General features: G+C 37.3%; 3 protein-coding genes across 8 annotated transcripts in view; 1 reads left to right on the top strand and 2 right to left on the bottom strand.

Moving 5' to 3' along the window:
* Positions 1-1,933: 1,933 nt before the first annotated feature.
* On the bottom strand, positions 1,934-6,388 carry LOC133533546 (methylosome protein WDR77-like). Its single transcript, XM_061872535.1, has 6 exons — positions 5,925-6,388; positions 5,663-5,832; positions 4,577-4,753; positions 3,605-3,770; positions 2,540-2,711; positions 1,934-2,185 (listed from the first exon to the last, which is right to left on the bottom strand). The coding sequence occupies exons 1-6, from the start codon at positions 6,034-6,036 to the stop codon at positions 1,984-1,986; spliced, it is 999 nt and encodes a 332-aa protein (XP_061728519.1). The 5' UTR covers positions 6,037-6,388; the 3' UTR covers positions 1,934-1,983.
* Positions 6,389-6,488: 100 nt separating this feature from the next.
* Positions 6,489-12,659, top strand: LOC133533544 (probable cytosolic iron-sulfur protein assembly protein Ciao1). Of its 5 annotated transcripts, none has more exons than XM_061872530.1 (7): positions 6,489-6,521; positions 7,098-7,445; positions 8,843-9,064; positions 10,282-10,413; positions 10,626-10,802; positions 11,333-11,526; positions 12,317-12,659. In XM_061872530.1, exons 2-7 carry the CDS (start codon positions 7,147-7,149, stop codon positions 12,499-12,501), a joined length of 1,209 nt encoding a protein of 402 aa, XP_061728514.1. In that variant the 5' UTR covers positions 6,489-6,521; positions 7,098-7,146; the 3' UTR covers positions 12,502-12,659. The 5 variants fall into 5 exon arrangements, with proteins under 5 accessions (XP_061728514.1, XP_061728517.1, XP_061728513.1 ...); XM_061872529.1 differs by lacking the exon at positions 6,489-6,521 and adding an exon at positions 6,695-6,938; XM_061872533.1 differs by lacking the exon at positions 7,098-7,445 and having other exon boundaries at positions 6,503-6,521.
* The window catches only part of LOC133533541 (uncharacterized), a 23,493-nt gene continuing 18,135 nt past the window's right edge, over positions 12,655-18,012 (bottom strand). Inside the window, exons 3-6 of one of the 2 annotated variants that reach the window (XM_061872525.1) lie at positions 15,989-17,357; positions 14,296-14,953; positions 13,014-14,068; positions 12,655-12,935 (exon numbers count right to left, since the gene is read on the bottom strand). In XM_061872525.1, coding sequence (XP_061728509.1) covers positions 12,838-12,935; positions 13,014-14,068; positions 14,296-14,953; positions 15,989-17,357 — 3,180 coding nt within the window. In that variant the 3' untranslated portion in view covers positions 12,655-12,837. The remainder of the gene's footprint in view (positions 12,936-13,013; positions 14,069-14,295; positions 14,954-15,988; positions 17,358-18,012) is intronic. The other variant, XM_061872526.1, reaches the window with a different exon arrangement.

Raw genomic sequence — 18,012 nt, 5'->3', positions numbered from 1 at the left:
TCTGCGTTATCTATATTTCTTTACTTAGGTAAGCGACGCTGGGAGCGAGTGGATGCGGAAACATAGGTACATAGATAAAGAGAAACTTAGCTTGGTGGTAGATAGGGGGGTTCCAGAGATCTTTGCCCATCGTAATCTTATTGGTTTTGCGGGAATCTGTGTGTAACGGACTGTAGACAGCTTGATAAAGCGTTGGAAAAACTCTCTACAAAGCCCGTTCGTTCGTAAAAGACGCCGCCTAGGGTCAACTTAGGATCGATATATGGCATCGCTTTCCATAGTATAAAAAAAAATCAGAGCCTCATTTGCGCTATTAAACTCATAGATAGGTCAGGGTTGCCATATGTCAGCATTTCCCCTGACTGTCAAAAAAATAAGATAGGAAAGTTTGTGCGTTATCTACAGCACATGGTGGCAAGTTACGGGGCTAGTGTCCCACGAAAGGTTTTGAAATAAAGGATTTAATAGGCGATTTTATACTTTATCGTGGTAATAGTAGGACGATAGGGAGCGTGCATAAACTGTAGGGGGCAGCACAGGAGATGTCACGATTTTTGGCGCGAGGTGTAAATGTCAAGTTTATGCTTCTATGTAACTAGATGGCAGAACCTACTATGAACAAGGCAACATACGAAAACGGTAGATGGCAGCAGTTGCTGTGGCGTGAAATGTCAATGTACACGTTTGTTTCCGATTCAGGCCTCAAGAGGGCAGACCCTCCAACGCACACGGGTCCTATATGACAGGTCGTTTTACCATAGTATAAAAATACATTCAGGTAGATCCCTTTTTAGAGTTCCGTAGCCAAATGGCATAAAACGGAACCCTTATAGTTTCGCCATGTCCGTCTGTCTGTCTGTCTGTCCGAGGCTTTGCTCCGTGGTCGTTAGTGCTAGAAAGATGAAATTTGGCATGGATATATAAATCAATAAAGCCGACAAAGTCGTACAATAAAATCTAATTTTTTTTTTTTTTAGGGTACCTCCCCTACACGTAAAGCGGGGGTGAAATTTTTTTTTCGCTTCAACCCTAGAGTGTGGGGTATCGTTAGAAAGGTCTTTCAAAACTAATGGGGGTTTTCAAGAAACATTTTTTGATAAAGTGAATATATTCGGAGATAATCGCTCCGAAAAAAAAATGTGTCCCCCCCCTCTTACTTTTGAACCATAGGTCCAAAAATATGAAAAAAATCGTGGAAGTAGAGCTTAAGAAAGACATTAAATGAAAACTATAGCGGACATGATCAGTTTAGCTGTTTTTGAGTTATCGCAAAAAGTTTTCCCTTCATAAAAGACTTATTTTAATTAGGTACTGATTATGCAAATTTGCCTATTTGTTTAACTCAGGTGAAAGGTACCGTTTCATCCCTTGGTTAACAATTTACTATACTTTAAGCTCCAGTTTAGCTTATTGTGACGGAAGAGTAACTACGGAACCCTACACTGAGCGTGGCCCGACATGCTCTTGGCCGGTTTTTATTTATATTTTAAATTTAATAGATGAGTTGTAAATTATAATGGGCCTACAGATTATGGCGGGTTGTCGCCATTGCGTAAGGCGTTATTTCTAGTGATAGATGATATATTATCTTTGTAGTGTTACACATAGTGATATTAAAATGGAAATTTATCGATATAAACAACATGTTTCATTTGTGCCAAAACTACAACCGATAATATTGTAATAAGATTAACAAGTCATTCATTTCGAGTAATTTCAACCAGGCGCGGATACAAGGGGGGGGCCATAGGGGCAATGGCCCCCCCCTAAAACCCTGGCTCTCACATTACTAAATTGAGTAAATTTTTTTTTACCTTATTTTCTGTGCAAAAATATATGATTTTCTCAAAATGCCCCCCCCCTAAGCCAAATCTTGTATCCGCGCCTGATTTCAACAAATAGGTTTGGTGATAAAAACATAAAACTGCCTAAGTATGGTTGGTGGGAAAATCAAAATATATTTAAAAATTGTACCACAAACATTCACGAAACATTATGAGTTCTGATGAGTCCGTCCCAAGCCGAGGAGTGCAGAGCGTTGCTTTCACTGTTGTCCCACGCCACACCTCGCACGTAGTTGCTGTGCAAGTGGCGATCGTGGTACAAGACTTTCGTATTGTTGTCTGCCACTTTGTCGCAGACGGAAACTATTTTATTGTCACAGCAGACTGCTATTCTTCTGTGTCTGGAAATATAAAGAAAACTTTTAAATGATATCAGACAGTACCAATGTGACGTCTAAAAGTGGATGGCAATGCAAAAATAGCTTTTACCATATACAATAATAATTATACATAGAATCACAAACTAGACAGTGCTGTCCAGCGCCATCTAGTGGAGCTGCTATTTTCATGATTTCTTAAATATATAGTGTGCCTCTCAGTATTAGGTATATATTTGCATATCATCTTTTTTGGTATTTGGTATTGTATAACTAGAATGAGGCTTACATGCCTCCCTAGGAAACTGATTTAGGTTTAGATACCCATGTCAAAACATCTCTACTATCTCCAAAACGTAAAACTAAATTTCAACTTACTCTGGATGCACAGCAACTTTATGCACCGGCGCGGGGAAGTCACACAGCGTGGCCACTTTCTCAGGATATCTAACATCCATCACTCGAAGCACTCCCGCCTCGTCTCCATACACTAACTGGTTTTCATCTATCCATTGTAAGCAACGGATGCCACAGTCATTCTTAACTAAGTCTGGAAAACAAAATAAAATATGATTAAAACTGATATTTTGTATTATATAAAGGGAAAAGATTGGATGTGAATCCTTCAGTGCTCTACAATATAAAGACTGTAAACAACCATGGCATGCACTATTCACGATGGCAAATCACATCTATTACCTATTCCTTTCATGTGCAGCATATGCTACTTTTGGATAAATAATTAACCTTTATAACCCCAATATATCCGCACCGTAGGTCCAACACCAAAGACAGATTAATCCGTCATAGACCATAGAGCAACGTAGCCCTATGCGCATACGCACAAAGTCCGAGTGAAAGCTTTTGTGTTTGACACGGTGTCAAAAAAGGTTAAATAATCGGCTAAGAGCATGTCGGGCCATGCTCAGTATAGTTTTTCGTAGTTACCATTCTGATGGAACAGACCAAACCGCAGAGCTTTGTACGTCCTTTTAGAAAGAAGAGAAGGTTTTTTGCAATAGTTCAAAAAGGGCTGGACCGATCATGTTCGCTATAGTTTTCAGTGAAAGTATTTATTAAAATTTAATTTCACGATATTTAGTCTTAAAGTTAGAAGGGGGGCACATATTATTTCCGAAATTAAGAACTACTTTTTATTTAACGTTCTGTCACCATGTAGATCATTTATCCCTGCTAAATTGCAGCTTTCTAGCACTAACGATTGGTTGTTTCAAAAATTTTGGCTGTCTGGTCTGACCTTGACATTATCTATGGGAGAGTAATTTTTTTTCGCGATTTTGGGGTTGGTCCTATAGTAAAAGTGGCTCAGTATGACCTATATATTCAACCCGTAGGTAAATTATTGCACGTGACTAAATAAACACCCCGTATTTATAAGTATGTATAAGTTGAATGTTTTCTTTTATCAATTTAAATACTTACCTAGAACTGGTTTGTCTATATTATCATCCCACAGTGTGATGTACATGTCTAAAGATCCAGATGCAAAGCATGTAGTGGAGTCAGGTCTCACCGAGACACCAGACACCACTGCACAGTGTGCTAAGCTGTAGTTCCTAATGCAGATCATGTCGGTCAGATCCCACACCTGGAAAAAATATTCTAGATTACTTTCCATGTAGAGTCAGACGTAACTCTGCATGGCATGTGCAATGCCAAAGTGTGACAATGTGATATTTAACATCCAATTTCTATGAAAATATGACGTTTATAATGACATTTCATCACTTTGCTCTGTTCAAGTGGGTGCAAGGTCAGTTTAGAGGACTGTAGCTACAATAAAAATATAAATGTTTGTTTTGTGCTTTTTCATCAGATGGCAATAACAACTTTGTAGAAAATCTAGAATATGTACTAAAAATTGGTAATGGTATGGTCAACTGCAGAGATAGGCACCCGTGCATACAAACTTCTATGCAGGGGTGGTACCTTTTCTCTGCAGCTGACTGTACCTTAGGCCATTCTAGGCTGTAACAAGAAATTACCAAGATAAAGAGGAGTTAGTGTAATTAGGAATACAGTAGGGCCTTTATAATCCATACTTCAAAAAAAAAACTCCTGTTCGGACTCATGGAGCATTGGGATTATAGTATGTTAGATATAAAACAAGTATATTCTGGAATAAATATATTTTATGAGACTCCAAAATTACAAAAACAAAGAAATTTATTAACAAAGTAACTTAACACTACATAATTGTGATGTGAAATGAAAATAATTTTAAGAACTTATTTAATTTAGTTTGCCAGGTTCTTTTTATTGAAAGGCTTTGTCTGTCAAAGAAAGGGGTCACTTGGCAGTTTGGATTACAATGACATTCAGATTAGCCTGTGTATAAATTATCGAGGGTCTACTGTATAGAGATTATAGAATTTGTTTAACACCCAATATTACCTTAATATGGCCATCAGCTCCAGCTGTCACATACTGTTTCTCTGGCTCGAGGCAGTCTACTGCCATCACCCCATTGTCATGCTCTGAAACTGTCATCTCTTCCTTCCAGTGCTTCCATGAGTCATCCTCATTTATGCTCCAAATGCCAATTGCACCACTGTCCTCACATATTAAAACCTGTAAATAATAAATAGGATCTTATTACCGTCTTCTACGTTCCATGTTAATGGGTGTATTAGGAGTGTGAGTAAATGGATCACATAGTCACTAGTGTAAAAAAAGTTATTTTCACCTCAGCAGCTTGAAGAAGCCTACTTTCGTCACTCCAGGGAGTGTGGAAAGTGCGACTTTTTTCACTTCAGCAAGTGACGAAAGTACAATTTTCCTCACTCTAGGGAGTGAGACAAAGTAGCTTTTTAATTTAGTGAAGGCCATGAATACAGGAATAAAAATTTTACTTGATGTTGAATTTTTTTAACCTTTAATATGTTCTCACTACTGAGGTGAAAAGTTGTATGTCACACGAAAGTAAAGTTATTTTACATCTTGTGTTTTTGAGTTTTTCGCTTACTTGGGACTCAAAATCAACACTCGCAAGAAAAACTAACTTTCCTCTCTTGTTGCACAAAAAACTATTGTCATACTGCTATTGATAAAAGAGTCTACATACAAGTAAATCATACATATTTTTTTATTGTTAGGACCAAATATAAATAAGTGTTTTAGAAAGTACTGATGATATATTATATTCATAATTATTTTATTTTTATTTTATTTTATTTTTTGGGTAAACTTACAGCTAATGCAACAAAATAGGTTTCAAAATAAAAACAGTAAGCCAATTACAAGTTTCCACAGGTAATATACACATTTATAAACACTAAAATGTTGATACAAATCCATGCAGAGTTATAATGAAACAGTTTTAAAACAGAAATAATCTTTTTAACATATATATGACATTTAAGTGGCCATTAGAATGATATAAAAAAGTTAAATGGGCTTTTTACCATAGATTATTTTTTATTAAAATTATGTACTTAAAATTAAGTAATCATATACAAACCCAGTCCTAATTTACGTTACCTTTGAAGATTTTCCTATAAAGCATCCATCAGCAGTACCAGAGTCCAATTGAATACTTCTCATAGATGTAGGGCTTATGTCCTTGGCTTCGCCAATATTTTTGAAGATGGCAGCACCTCCAACCCAATATCTTCCAGTCAGCTCAGAACAACCGACAAGAACACTACCATCTGATGAAATATAATTTTATTTTCCCACTAACAAAATTTACATGTACCTATCATAGTTTTTCCAATAAGCGAATATTAGAATAAATATTTACCTGGATGAAGCTTAATATAGTCAAGGTACGACGGTGCTTCATTTCCAGTTGTATCTGTTCTGTATACTTCGGCATTGAGGTGTGGTGCCACGATCTTATTACTGTTCTCCATTATACGGTAACTGGCTATAACCTAGCAGGATAAATATTAACACTTGTACGATAAAAAAATCAAACAGACTTTCTGTCACGGTTACTTTTAATTTGCTAAACAAAACTACGGTGTAGGATGTCGAGAACCAAAATTAAGTGGGAAAACAATTTTATCGAAAGCCGCACGATAACAAATTTTTGCACATTGTCCAAGTTTGTGAAGTTTGATTTGAGGACTTCGACGTTTTATTATGACAGTTAGAACTTGTATTTTTCTTTCAATTTAGTTTAGTTAGTCTAAATTTTTTAAAATGAATTTAAATAGGATGTCGAGAACCAAAATTAAGTGAGAAAACAATTTTATCGAAAGCCGCACGATAACAAATTTTTGCACATTGTCCAAGTTTGATTTGAGGACTTCGAAGTTTTATTATGACAGTTACAACTTGTATTTTTCTTTCCATTTAGTTTAGTTAGTCAAGCGAAGCGTATGACAAGTCTCTGGTTAGTCTAAATTTTTTTATATGAATTTAAATATTATGATTTAGAATCATAATAACATTAATAACTATAATTTGGATACTCATAAAATGTTTGAGCCTTGGTTTTAACGTCGATCCATGTTATAACTGTTATAAGGATTGATAATGTAATTTTAGACATTCATTTGTCATTGTCATTTGTGTGGTGAGAACGTAGTGATTATATGCTCTTTGGTAGTGATTATATTTATATGCTCTCTGGTGACAACTGTGTGACTGATTTTTCACAGATTTATTACACAAACACTCTTTTATCTTCATTTTCTTCTTTTTACCCGTCTACTGCAGAATCGCGCTTAATTGGTTATCGTATTATTCAAAGCTACTATTATACATATATATCAAAAGAAAATACCTATTGTTTGTACTTAATGAGCGGGTACGTATTTGCATCTAGTATACGTGATACCTCGGTGACATACTGCAATTAATTATCGAGACATCAAATTTATTTATACTCATTTCATTGCCTGCCCTTCAAAATATAGTCCTGGTATTCAGTGATAATTACTTGATTATGGTATTCAACAATTTATAGGTTATCCTTGAGGTATATCAAAGTCAACAACTGAGTACCTACTTAGATCATGGCTAGGATGGAGTTGTTGCAAACTGTGACCGGTCACAAAGGGATAGTGTGGAATGTATCATGGCACCCTCTTGGTAAAATGTTTGCTTCATGTGGAGAAGACAAAACCATCAAACTTTGGAATAAAGAAGGGCAAGAATGGACCATAAAGACAGTTCTCGTAGATGGACACCAACGGACCATTAGAGAAGTGGCATGGTCGCCTTGTGGAAACTTCCTCGCTTCAGCCAGCTTTGATGCAACCACAGCCATTTGGGACAAGAAAAGTGGTCTGTATGGATTTCTAATTAATCTAATGTTAGTATAGAAATGTACAGTACTATTGCAATATCATCCTATGTCTACAGGTCAGTTTGAATGCAATGCTACACTGGAAGGACATGAGAATGAAGTAAAAAGTGTGGCATGGTCTCAATCAGGGCAGCTGCTAGCAACCTGTGGGCGAGACAAATCTGTGTGGGTGTGGGAAGTTGCAGGGGATGATGAATATGAATGTGCATCGGTTCTCAATGCTCATAATCAAGATGTCAAGAAAGTTAGTACTGTTATACATACTGGAATGATAAAGTTTAAAGAAGTGTGAAAATTAAAATTGATTATTTTTGTAGGTGGCATGGCACCCAACTCTAGACATCCTGGCCTCGGCATCCTATGACAACACTGTAAAGCTGTACAAGGAGGATCCTGTTGATAATGACTGGTCATGTGTAGCGACCTTGCATTCACATGAGTCTACCGTGTGGAGCTTAGCCTTCGATAAGACGGGAGAGAGACTGGCCACCTGCAGTGATGACAGAACTGTTAAAATATGGAAGGAATATAAACCTGACAATCCGGAGGGAGTGATGGTTGCAGACCGAGATTCTGTATGGAAATGTGTTTGCACACTTTCTGGGTATCACTCGAGATGTGTGTATGACATAGCTTGGTGCCATAAGACTGGGTTGATAGCCACTGCTTGCGGTGATGACATCATTAGAATATTTAAGGAGGCTGAGGAGTCTGACCCTAATGCTCCAACATTTGATTTGGTTTGCACAAAACTGAATGCTCATGCTCAAGATGTAAATTGTGTTGTTTGGAATCCTACCGGGAACCAAGAACTTCTTTCTTGTAGTGATGATGGTGAAATAAGAATATGGAAGATTTCTGATTAGCGGCACAAGTGTTGTCTAGTTTTAAGGTCAAATTTGTACTATACTGTATACAATTTAGAATGTTATGTATATCCCCTTAGATTAAGATGATGCTAGTTGGTGTTATTAATCAAGCCTTCTTCATTGACCTAAAAGTTTTATTTGTTAGTGTGGTGAGATAATGGTAAATGATTATGTTTTTGTTAATGCCACAGATTGTTTTAAATAAATATTCTCACTTGAAGTGAAATAAATTAATTTCATATAAGCTAGAAAATATCGTTTTATTTGAAATGAAATCAGCATGATATATTTTGTTAAAGATACTTGTAATGTTTATACTGTATTTTATTTACAATGACTTCTGGACTGAGACTAATAGGTGGTTTAAATTAATTGGATTTTCTACCTTCACAAAAAAACAATATACCATGTCCAAAACTCAAGGTCTTGTAATCTTGTTCTTATGGTTAATTTAGTTCTTACTTCTGATAGAAAATTTATGTGTTATGGTGTGTAGCATCCGTTGGAGATTGTCTAATTTATACGTATTTTCAGGTCTTATCTGATGCTTGTGAAAATAGGAAGACTGCACATAATTGGCAAACAATCCATTTTCCATAAATTTTATTCTATTTCTGCATCCATCAAAATGTCAATGGGAGAAAGAACTGGAGTGACGCTTGGCAAGGTGGTGTCCGTGTTGGAAGATTTTGCACCTAAAAGCCTTGCAGAAAGTTGGGACAACACTGGGTTGCTGGTAGAGCCATACACTCCTAGGTACATAATTATATCCTCATGGTTGAAAATCACTGGTACAAGCTAGCAAACATAACCCTATCTTGAAATGAACATTTATTCTCAACTGTTGCCATTGGTAACAGTAACAATTATTTCTTTCTGTTAACACAGGTGACTACTGTTATCACTAAAGTAATATTTTTCGCACTCCACTACCACTGATTTTCTAATAAACTTTTCTGTAATTTGTAAATCATATCAATACACTTTAGCCTCTTAAGTACAAAGTACCTGGGCGACCGAGCTTTGCTCGGTTATAACTATTTATTGTAATATGGTGGTGTATAGGTGATAATCTTAAATACATTTTTTTACTAAATTAAACTTGTCTAAAACAATCAAAATTAAAAAATTATATATAAACTTGAACATATAAAAAAAAAACAAAAGTTAGTCACCGGGCGAGATTCGAACCCGTAACACTCGTTTAGCAGTCCGCGTCTTAACCCGCTGGACCAGACGGACAGTGGCCGGCAATACGAAATTAGCGACCATATTCTGCGTCGAAAGAAAAACGCATGAAAACTCGAAAACACGCGTTTTCCCAAACATAAGACTAATCTAGATAGATTGTATACCCCCAAAAACCCCCATATACCAAATTTCAGTCCAGTCCAGTCCGAAATCGTTAGAGCCGTTTGCGAGATCACAGAAATATATATATATACAAGAATTGCTCGTTTAAAGGTATAAGATATAATATATGCTAGTTGAATTTCATATCAATAGGCGGGTCCACAGAGAGCGAGCATACGCGCGAGCCAATTTCCTCGCGACAAACTGGCCAGTGTATGTCTACTAGGACCCGCCAAATAGTGAAGGAAATCTGGTTGAATTTCATTCGTTTTTAAATCGAGCAAAACAAAAGAAACTGTTCCATCCATGATCCAACTGAAAATAGGCGGGTCCACACAGAGCAAGCATACGCGCGAAGCAATTTCCTCGCGCACAAACCGGCCAGTGTAGACGTGCCTCGGCTGAAGCGGCGCGCTGAGGCGAAGAAAACGCGCGCGCCCCCTCGGCCGACGCACGTCTACACTGGCCGGTTTGTGCGTGAGGAAATTGCCTCGCGCGTATACTTGCTCTGTGTTGGCCCGCCTATTCGGCCTATTGGTTTAAATTACGGGTAGGACCGTGAGCCTTGCAAGGCTAAAGGATATTTTATATATTTACCACCTATAAAATATTATTTTCAGGAATATTACGAAGCTGTTACTAACCAATGACTTGACAGAGGATGTAGCTATAGAAGCCGATAACCAAGGATGCGAAATGATTGTCGCGTACCATCCACCTATTTTTTCTCCTCTGAAATCCGTAGTGCAAAGGTAAACTATTTTCTTTTTCAATTGGACACTCGTGTTTAGTAGCCGAGATGGTGACTTAAGGAAGCCTTGAAGTATAATCTAATTAATTAATTTAGAACGTAGGCGGCAGCGGCACATGCTTCCAGTGTCTAAATTGAGTCGTAACAGTAAAGGCAACGCAAAGGAGCTGGTCTTATCAATAAAAAGCTTGAAGAATACTTTATTTATTTCAGTGCTTGGAAGCAACGCATCATATCTTTCCTACTCGAGAAACGCATATCGCTTTATTCTCCCCACACGAGCTGGGACTGCGTACAAGGCGGCGTGAATGACTGGCTGGCTTCAGCCTTCCTGGTCAAGAATTCTAAACCTATCACGCCAGGAGTTGACCCTAACTTTGGAGCTGGAAGGTAATTTTATTACTACCTGACTGTCTTTAATCCCTACACACGATTCCGGGAAGTTACCTACTTAAACAGGATTTGATACCTATACCAGTGATGGTTCTTACATTACATTGGTTTTAAAATTTTGTGATTAAATTATATTTCTGACTCAGTGCATAATCACACTGGGTCGGTCGTCAAATGCTAAGTAAGAAGTTGTAAAGCAAGCGATACTCGCGCATCGTTTGCATGCAGGCCATCCAGTCTAGCGAACTATCTAGTGTGATTGTTCCATTTTATACAACGTCGGTGACAAACAAGCTTACGACCCGCCTGATGGTAAGATATGTACGCCTGCAACTCCAGAAGAGTTACATGCGCGTTGCCGACCCTAACACTCCGCACCCTCTTTGAGCTCTGGCAACCTTACTCACCGGCATGAACAACACTAACCTAACCATAACTTAGTTTCTTGACTGCTTTAACTGTCAACGGTTCTTTCTCCTTTAGCAAGTGTTCTTATGTAGGTATAACTCATTTTACTGGTATTTCAGGCACCTCCAACTCCAAGTCGAGATCCCTCTATCAGACGCGATCGCAAAAGTGAAGCAGCTAACCGGCTTGCCCCACGTTCGCCTGGCGCTGGCTAAAGGCAAGTCGCCGTCGGACGGCGTAAAAACAGTCGCGCTGTGCGCCGGATCCGGCGCTTCCGTGCTTAAAGGAGTTGCGGCTGATTTATATCTGACAGGTGAGTAGAAGAATACCTATCTATCTATCAGCTACTTCTGAACATATCGATGGCTACAAAGTATGCCCATATGTTAGGGTGCTATTCCACCTGTCCAATTTCTTGGTTCGTTGTGTATTTGCGTCTCACATTTTGCTTAATAAGAGAGTGTTTGCGCAATGCTCATTGAAACAAGAAATTGGACAGGTGGAATACCACCTTTAGATATACCATACCTAAACTGTGTGAGTGGTCACTCCAGACATACATGGATAAAAACCCATTTATAATAAGTTTTAAGTGAGCTTGCGGAAACTTATTTGTAATAAAATTTAAGCTTAATAAGTTTTAAGCGAGTTTAAAACTTATTAATATGTAATACATTTTACCATACTTCACATCCCATACAACTTATTATTTATTAAGTAAGGAAACTGATGTATGCAGTGAACACTTTAAGCTTAATACTTATATCTCTGAGGTTGTGATCTCTACGGATATACTTAGATAATCAGTTACATACATGTGGATATGCGAACTGTGTTTTATGGACTCTATTCCGGCTGTGTTAAGATAGATAATCAAATGTGCCGTTACCTCTGTTACACGGTTGTACAATAAAGAACTATCTTTTCTATATATACCATTTATCATTCACAAAGTAAAAGTAATAGGTATTGAACTTTACCGACTACAAATTAAAATGTAGGTAGTGGTGTATTACAGTATACTTACGAATCTAACGTTACAACGTGAGTGTTGTTTAGGAAGTCTGTAAGTCGATTAAATACATGCATGTCATGATTTTCAGGTGAAATGCTTCATCACGACGTGCTTGATGCGGCCCAAAAAGGCATATCGGTTATCTTAACCAACCATTCAGATTCCGAGAGAGGGTTCCTATCAGTGTTCTCACCGGATCTTCAGAAAAGATTAGACAACCAAGTGCAAGTGTTTGTGAGCAAGTCTGATAAGGATCCCTTGGTTACTGTGTAAGTGTGCACTTGTCATATATCTACACAAGAATAGACAAACAGTTGAAGATATCGTGAAATGATTTTAACTGCCCTGTACGGCTTCATTGTCTTTTGTGTATGCGCATAATTAATGTTCTTTAATCGTATTTCGTTTTCAATAAAAGAAACACAATTTAAGTCGTACACTTTATTAATAACTGTTATTGTATTGTTAACCTTAATGTGAGATCAGTATTATTCGATGTTTATTACCACATAAATGATACAAAAATTGCAAGTTCCATACATAAATACTAATTTTACAGCAATCGGCTAGTTTTTGGCATTCCTTACACTAGCATTACTCATACTCAGTTCACAATAGCTGGCAAGACCGTTGTATATGCACTTTTGTCCTCGATCTCTTATGCGCGTGACTTAGTCCGCTTGGGATCTCTCGTTCTGGGAACTGCACTGAAAGACGTTTACATTTTTAGAGGCTGTATTTTATTTTTGTTAGATTGTTGAAAGCATGCAAACGGCTTTACTTACGCAGGTGAATTTTCTCGGGTTTGCTTTGAGTTCTATACTCTTTAGGGGTGTCTTTAATTCTTTCTAGAGAGGTTTTTTTCTTCTTTGTCGATCCAGGGCCAGTTGATACCTTAGTTATTGATGCTACTGTCCCGTTTTTGTCATCGTAATTGATAACGTATTCATTTCTCCTTGATTTTCTGTCTTTTGAGTAGTGCACTTCTCCGTTTCTGTCGCCAGACTTTAGCTGCAATGAGTTGCGGTGGCGATCAGCAGAATTCGCGCTAGACCGTTTATGGTTTTCTATAGTGTCTTTTTTCGAAGTCGAATGACTCCTCACATGTTGAGATTTGGTTGTTTCTTTCGAGTCCTTAGTAGGGGTATCGGAAATCTCAGCAATCCGTTCAATCATATTTTTGTCCGCATGTTTAAGTGATTCACTTTGCCTGCTCGTCGACGTAGATCTCTCGTTCTTATTTTTTTTGTCTTGCGATGTAATGCGTTGTGAACTTACTGAAGGGTCGCTCGATTGCGGAGCATCTGCAGGTATTACCACAGCCTTTGAGTCTACTTTCTTTTTCCTCGAAGAGTTTGTTCTTTTATTCAAGCTATCATTATATTTGTCTGCTTTATGGTTTTTTTCTCGAGAGTTAGATTGATTTCGGGTAGTTTGTCTATGATCACTATTCGTTTTTTCATGTGTTGCACGTGACTTTTGATCTAATTCAGATTGATTTTTATGGATTTCTGTTGGTTTAATATCACTATCAGCTTTCTCACGTCTTGCACGTGATTTTCGTTCTACCGTATACTTGTCTGCTTTCTGAACGATATCTCTATGACCAGTGTCAGTTTTATGTGACTGGCGCAATTTTCTATCAATTTCTGGCTTACGTATTATATTATCCTCACCATTTATTGGTGTTGCATTATCACATAGTTCTTTGTTTACGTTGACATACGTAGGGACCCCATCGTCGCCGTCGTCCTCCTCGCTTAAATACAATTTGGCGGTATCTGAAGGATGATTTTCACTATAATTCGTTTTCTCTTCCTTTGTTTCATATTCATTAATCCTAAAATAAATATAAAATTAAATCTCAAAATAGAACATGAAAATGATAGTGTTAATTTTTTTAATACCACGACGATGGCAAACAAGCATACGGCCCCGCCTGATGGTAAGCAGTCACCGCAGCCTATGGACGCCTGCAACTCCAGAGGTGTTACATGCGCGTTGCCGACTCGTTAGTATTGATTATGTAAGTAAATGATGTGTTTTAGTGAGCTAATATAATATTACCTTGCACAAACATTTTGTTTGACGTTGGGGGTTCGTCGATGTGATTTTTCCAAAGAGCTTAATCGATTAGCCTTAGGGGGCTCCGAAATACTCCGAATTGCCGGTGAAGACGCCTCTTCATATCTTCGTGACCTAGAACGCCTCGTTGTCTCTTGTACATTCTGTTTTATCACTACGGAATCCTGTTCTACTATAGGCTTCAGAACTGTCACTTTTTCGGAATCTCTGTCGGTATATTTTGTACGCGACCTTGGCGTCGGTATAGGAGCAAAGTTTGTTTTAAGAGGAATATTTTGATATTCCACAGCGTCTTCAGATTCAGCTTCACTGTGACACACACTGTTGGACACACTGTTAGATACTTGCTGGATAAGTCGAACAGATTGGAAAATGTTATCAATTGCTTCATTTTGCATTTTTATTCTGTCTCTGATGAACTTGGGCTTGTCATCGTCTGTATTCTTTTTATCATTCTGAATACCAAAGTAAGTTAGATCAGATTGCCGAAGTTGACGCGTTTTCGATCTTGTTGGTGTTGGAGACAACTGCAATGCCTTCAATTTTTCTTTAACTGAATTGAAGGTGTTAGTTACTTCACTTGTTGACGAATATGGTTGGCTTGAAATTTGACTTTTTGAGCTTACACTCTTGATAAGACCTGAAAAAGAAACATGCATCAGATTAAATGACATATTAGGTACCTTTAGGGCTTGTAATTCGATTATTCGACCTGTTATGGTATTCGAATATTCGGCGGCTCAGTTTTCGAATCTTTTTTATTACTCGTTAAATCAATTTCTCCCGCTATAGTTACAATTTATGTGTGTGTTTACCGGGTATTTACAGTGAATTAGGAATGGTTGGTACTCAAATGCGAAGAAAATAATATTGTTAGAGGAATACCTCTCGATAGGTTTCGTGAAATTACAGGAAACCTACTCAATTTCAAAGAAAACGAAATAAAAAAAGTATGTTGTTTTTACGGTGCGACTAATGCTTTTAGTATGACTGTTTTAAGTTAAAGGGTCATTCTGTTTATTCAGTACAAGTAAGCAACTTTTATCAATTCGCAATTCGCAAATTTTATCATACCCAACTAATTTAACCATGCATCTTTAGCTGACGAATAATCTCAGTAGTCAACCAAATTTTTCCCTTCAATATTATTTTTACCGACTATCAGGAATCAAAACTTGCCAAGACAAATAAAGTCAATAAAGATTCAAAATACAATGGAATGAAAGGCCTTTTTATAGGCCTCTGAGTAACTAGCAATAAATATTAGATTTAATTTGGAAAATAATTATAACCAAAAAATTTACCTTTTTGGATGGTTAAAGTTGTAATAATATTAATTCAGTCAATGATGCATTTATAATAAACCGATTTCTCGCTTCTTTTTTTTATTTTATTTTTATATAATTCGAATATTATTCGAATATGTCGTCAGAAAAAATCGAATATTCGAATATAAAAGAAAAGAAAAGTTTCGAATACTTGCAATCTAGGTACCTACGTTATAATAATAATAAATTTCTTTATTTCGGACAAACCATGTATCCATAGAGTGTTAGTACAACAAGAAAATATCTTAATCGAGTGTTAGTATTTATACATAGAATTAAAAATTGACTGTATAGTAATACGTATTAAATAGATTATTTAAATTATATTTTATTCTTATATTAGTTACCTGCATTAATTGGCCTCGAAGTGAAAGTTTTTAGAGGACTGCTTATGTCAGTTTCACTTGCCATGCTGGAGGTTGTGTCATTGCTGCACCTTCTTTCTTGCAACTGCCTATTGATTAATGAAACAGCTGTTGGAACATCAGGATTGTCGATGCATATACTGGGCTTGTTAGCACTCGGAACGTCGCCAGCGAGCCCAAGAGCCATGTTTTCCCCTAGAAGATATGGTTTGGGCTTAGGAATTTTGTTTTTGAGAATACTTTTTGTAGCTGCTGTATTCTCATCGTTTTCAACTACCTCACTAGTGTTATGTTGTAACAAATCAATCATCGTATCATCAGTTGTTTTCTTTTCGAGCAACAGAGTAGTCGGTCTCTCGGGTTTCTTCATTGGAACGAAAGCACTTTTCCTTCTTCTAAAATCATTTGTTGGTGGCGGTTTTTCATCAGTGGCTATAATATTAACTTTTCCAGATTCAGCCGCAAAGTGTAATTCAGTTTTGCAAAATTCGACTTTCTTTCGCCTTCTGTCGGCTTCTTCAATACCTTTCCTGTGTTGATAGTCTTCTTCAGATTCAAGTGTGATGGGCACTGTAATTGATACTTTACCTGCTGACTGCAGTGTAATACTGCTTTCACTTGGTTCTTCTATAACTACATTGTGCCCTCTATTATTAGATATGTATTGATTGGTTTTGTTGAATGAAGTTAGCCGGTTTTTGTTAAGCCAATCTTTGAATGAATCTTCAGGAGGATAATATTTCCTGTCCTTTTTCTCATAATCTGCGTGATCATTTACTATTTCAGTTGACTTACAGATGCCACTGTCCGTGGAGGACTCCATTGCCAGTGTGTCGTTACAGTGTGAGATGGTTTCATTTAGCGGATCTGTTTCTTCAAAGCTGTAACTTTTGCGTCTATTAGTCCAATCGTTACTCCCATTCAGTAGTGATTTGTATTTAAGAGTGCTCAGTGATACTGGAGCATCCAATAGCGGGGAGGCTCGACTGCTTAGTTTCATTGTCGTGATGTCACTATTTTCTGAATCATACGAATACTTTCTGAATATACTTTTGTGATGAGGTTTAGGGTCAAGATCTATGATGCTGGCATTATCAGTGGACGAAGATTCTTCGCTGGGCATTCTAATTGAGCTTTTGCCTGTGGAACTTTTCCATTTTGAAGGTTGGGAAATTTCTGTGTCATCTGGTTCCGTCACTTTGTAATTCTCTGTTTCTGGAGTATCTACCAACTCCAAAGGGGTTGATGATATTTCCAGCGGTAGCGACGGCAGCGATGGTAGGGAAGGCGTATCTCCAAACGGTCTGCTGGTTAACGACGGAGATAGTAGTCTGGTGCCGGAAGATATTACCTGAAATTAACGAAAAGGCAATTTAAAACTCATTTAAAATACATTTATGTACTGACTTTCAAAACAATGAAACAATAGAGTTCACTGATTAGAAATTTAAGTATGTAGATAAATCTGGTCATTGACTGTGATTATGAATAGCAAAACATTTTTTTAAATAGCACAGTATTCTTTCTTCATAGACTTATTATCATAAGGATTAAATTTCAACAAGTTCCTCCACGTGTCGCTAGCCGGAGCCTTAATAGTTCATATCAATAGACAATAAGTTTTAAAAGTATGCAGTTTTTATCTTGATGGTTTTAGGGATTATTATGTCACAGCACCGGTCATTGGCATAATCACTTTTTGCTCCTCTCGTTTTTTAGTTTCTGGCTTTAGATATAAATCTAACAATGAATATATTATACGACCCGATCTTAAGACCCGTGTTTGAACTGGTCTACTCAATTATCGTTTACCTGTTCACATTTGTATTATTGAAATAGCCCTAACAAAAAACAAATCGCTCAAGGCCGCAAAAAAAGGTGCATCACAGGGGCAAAGCTGGGTAACTAGCTTGAGAGACAGCAGAGGAACTAAGCAGGGAGACAGGAATGTAATTTTGAATATTGCTACCGAATATTATAAGGCTCTTTACTCTGATCCCCTCCGA

Source organism: Cydia pomonella, unplaced genomic scaffold (assembly GCF_033807575.1).
Source record: "Cydia pomonella isolate Wapato2018A unplaced genomic scaffold, ilCydPomo1 PGA_scaffold_178, whole genome shotgun sequence".
Taxonomy (NCBI): domain Eukaryota; kingdom Metazoa; phylum Arthropoda; class Insecta; order Lepidoptera; family Tortricidae; genus Cydia; species Cydia pomonella.
The sequence above is the reverse complement of the archived record's forward strand: the minus strand, read 5'-3'. Positions and strand labels throughout refer to the sequence as shown.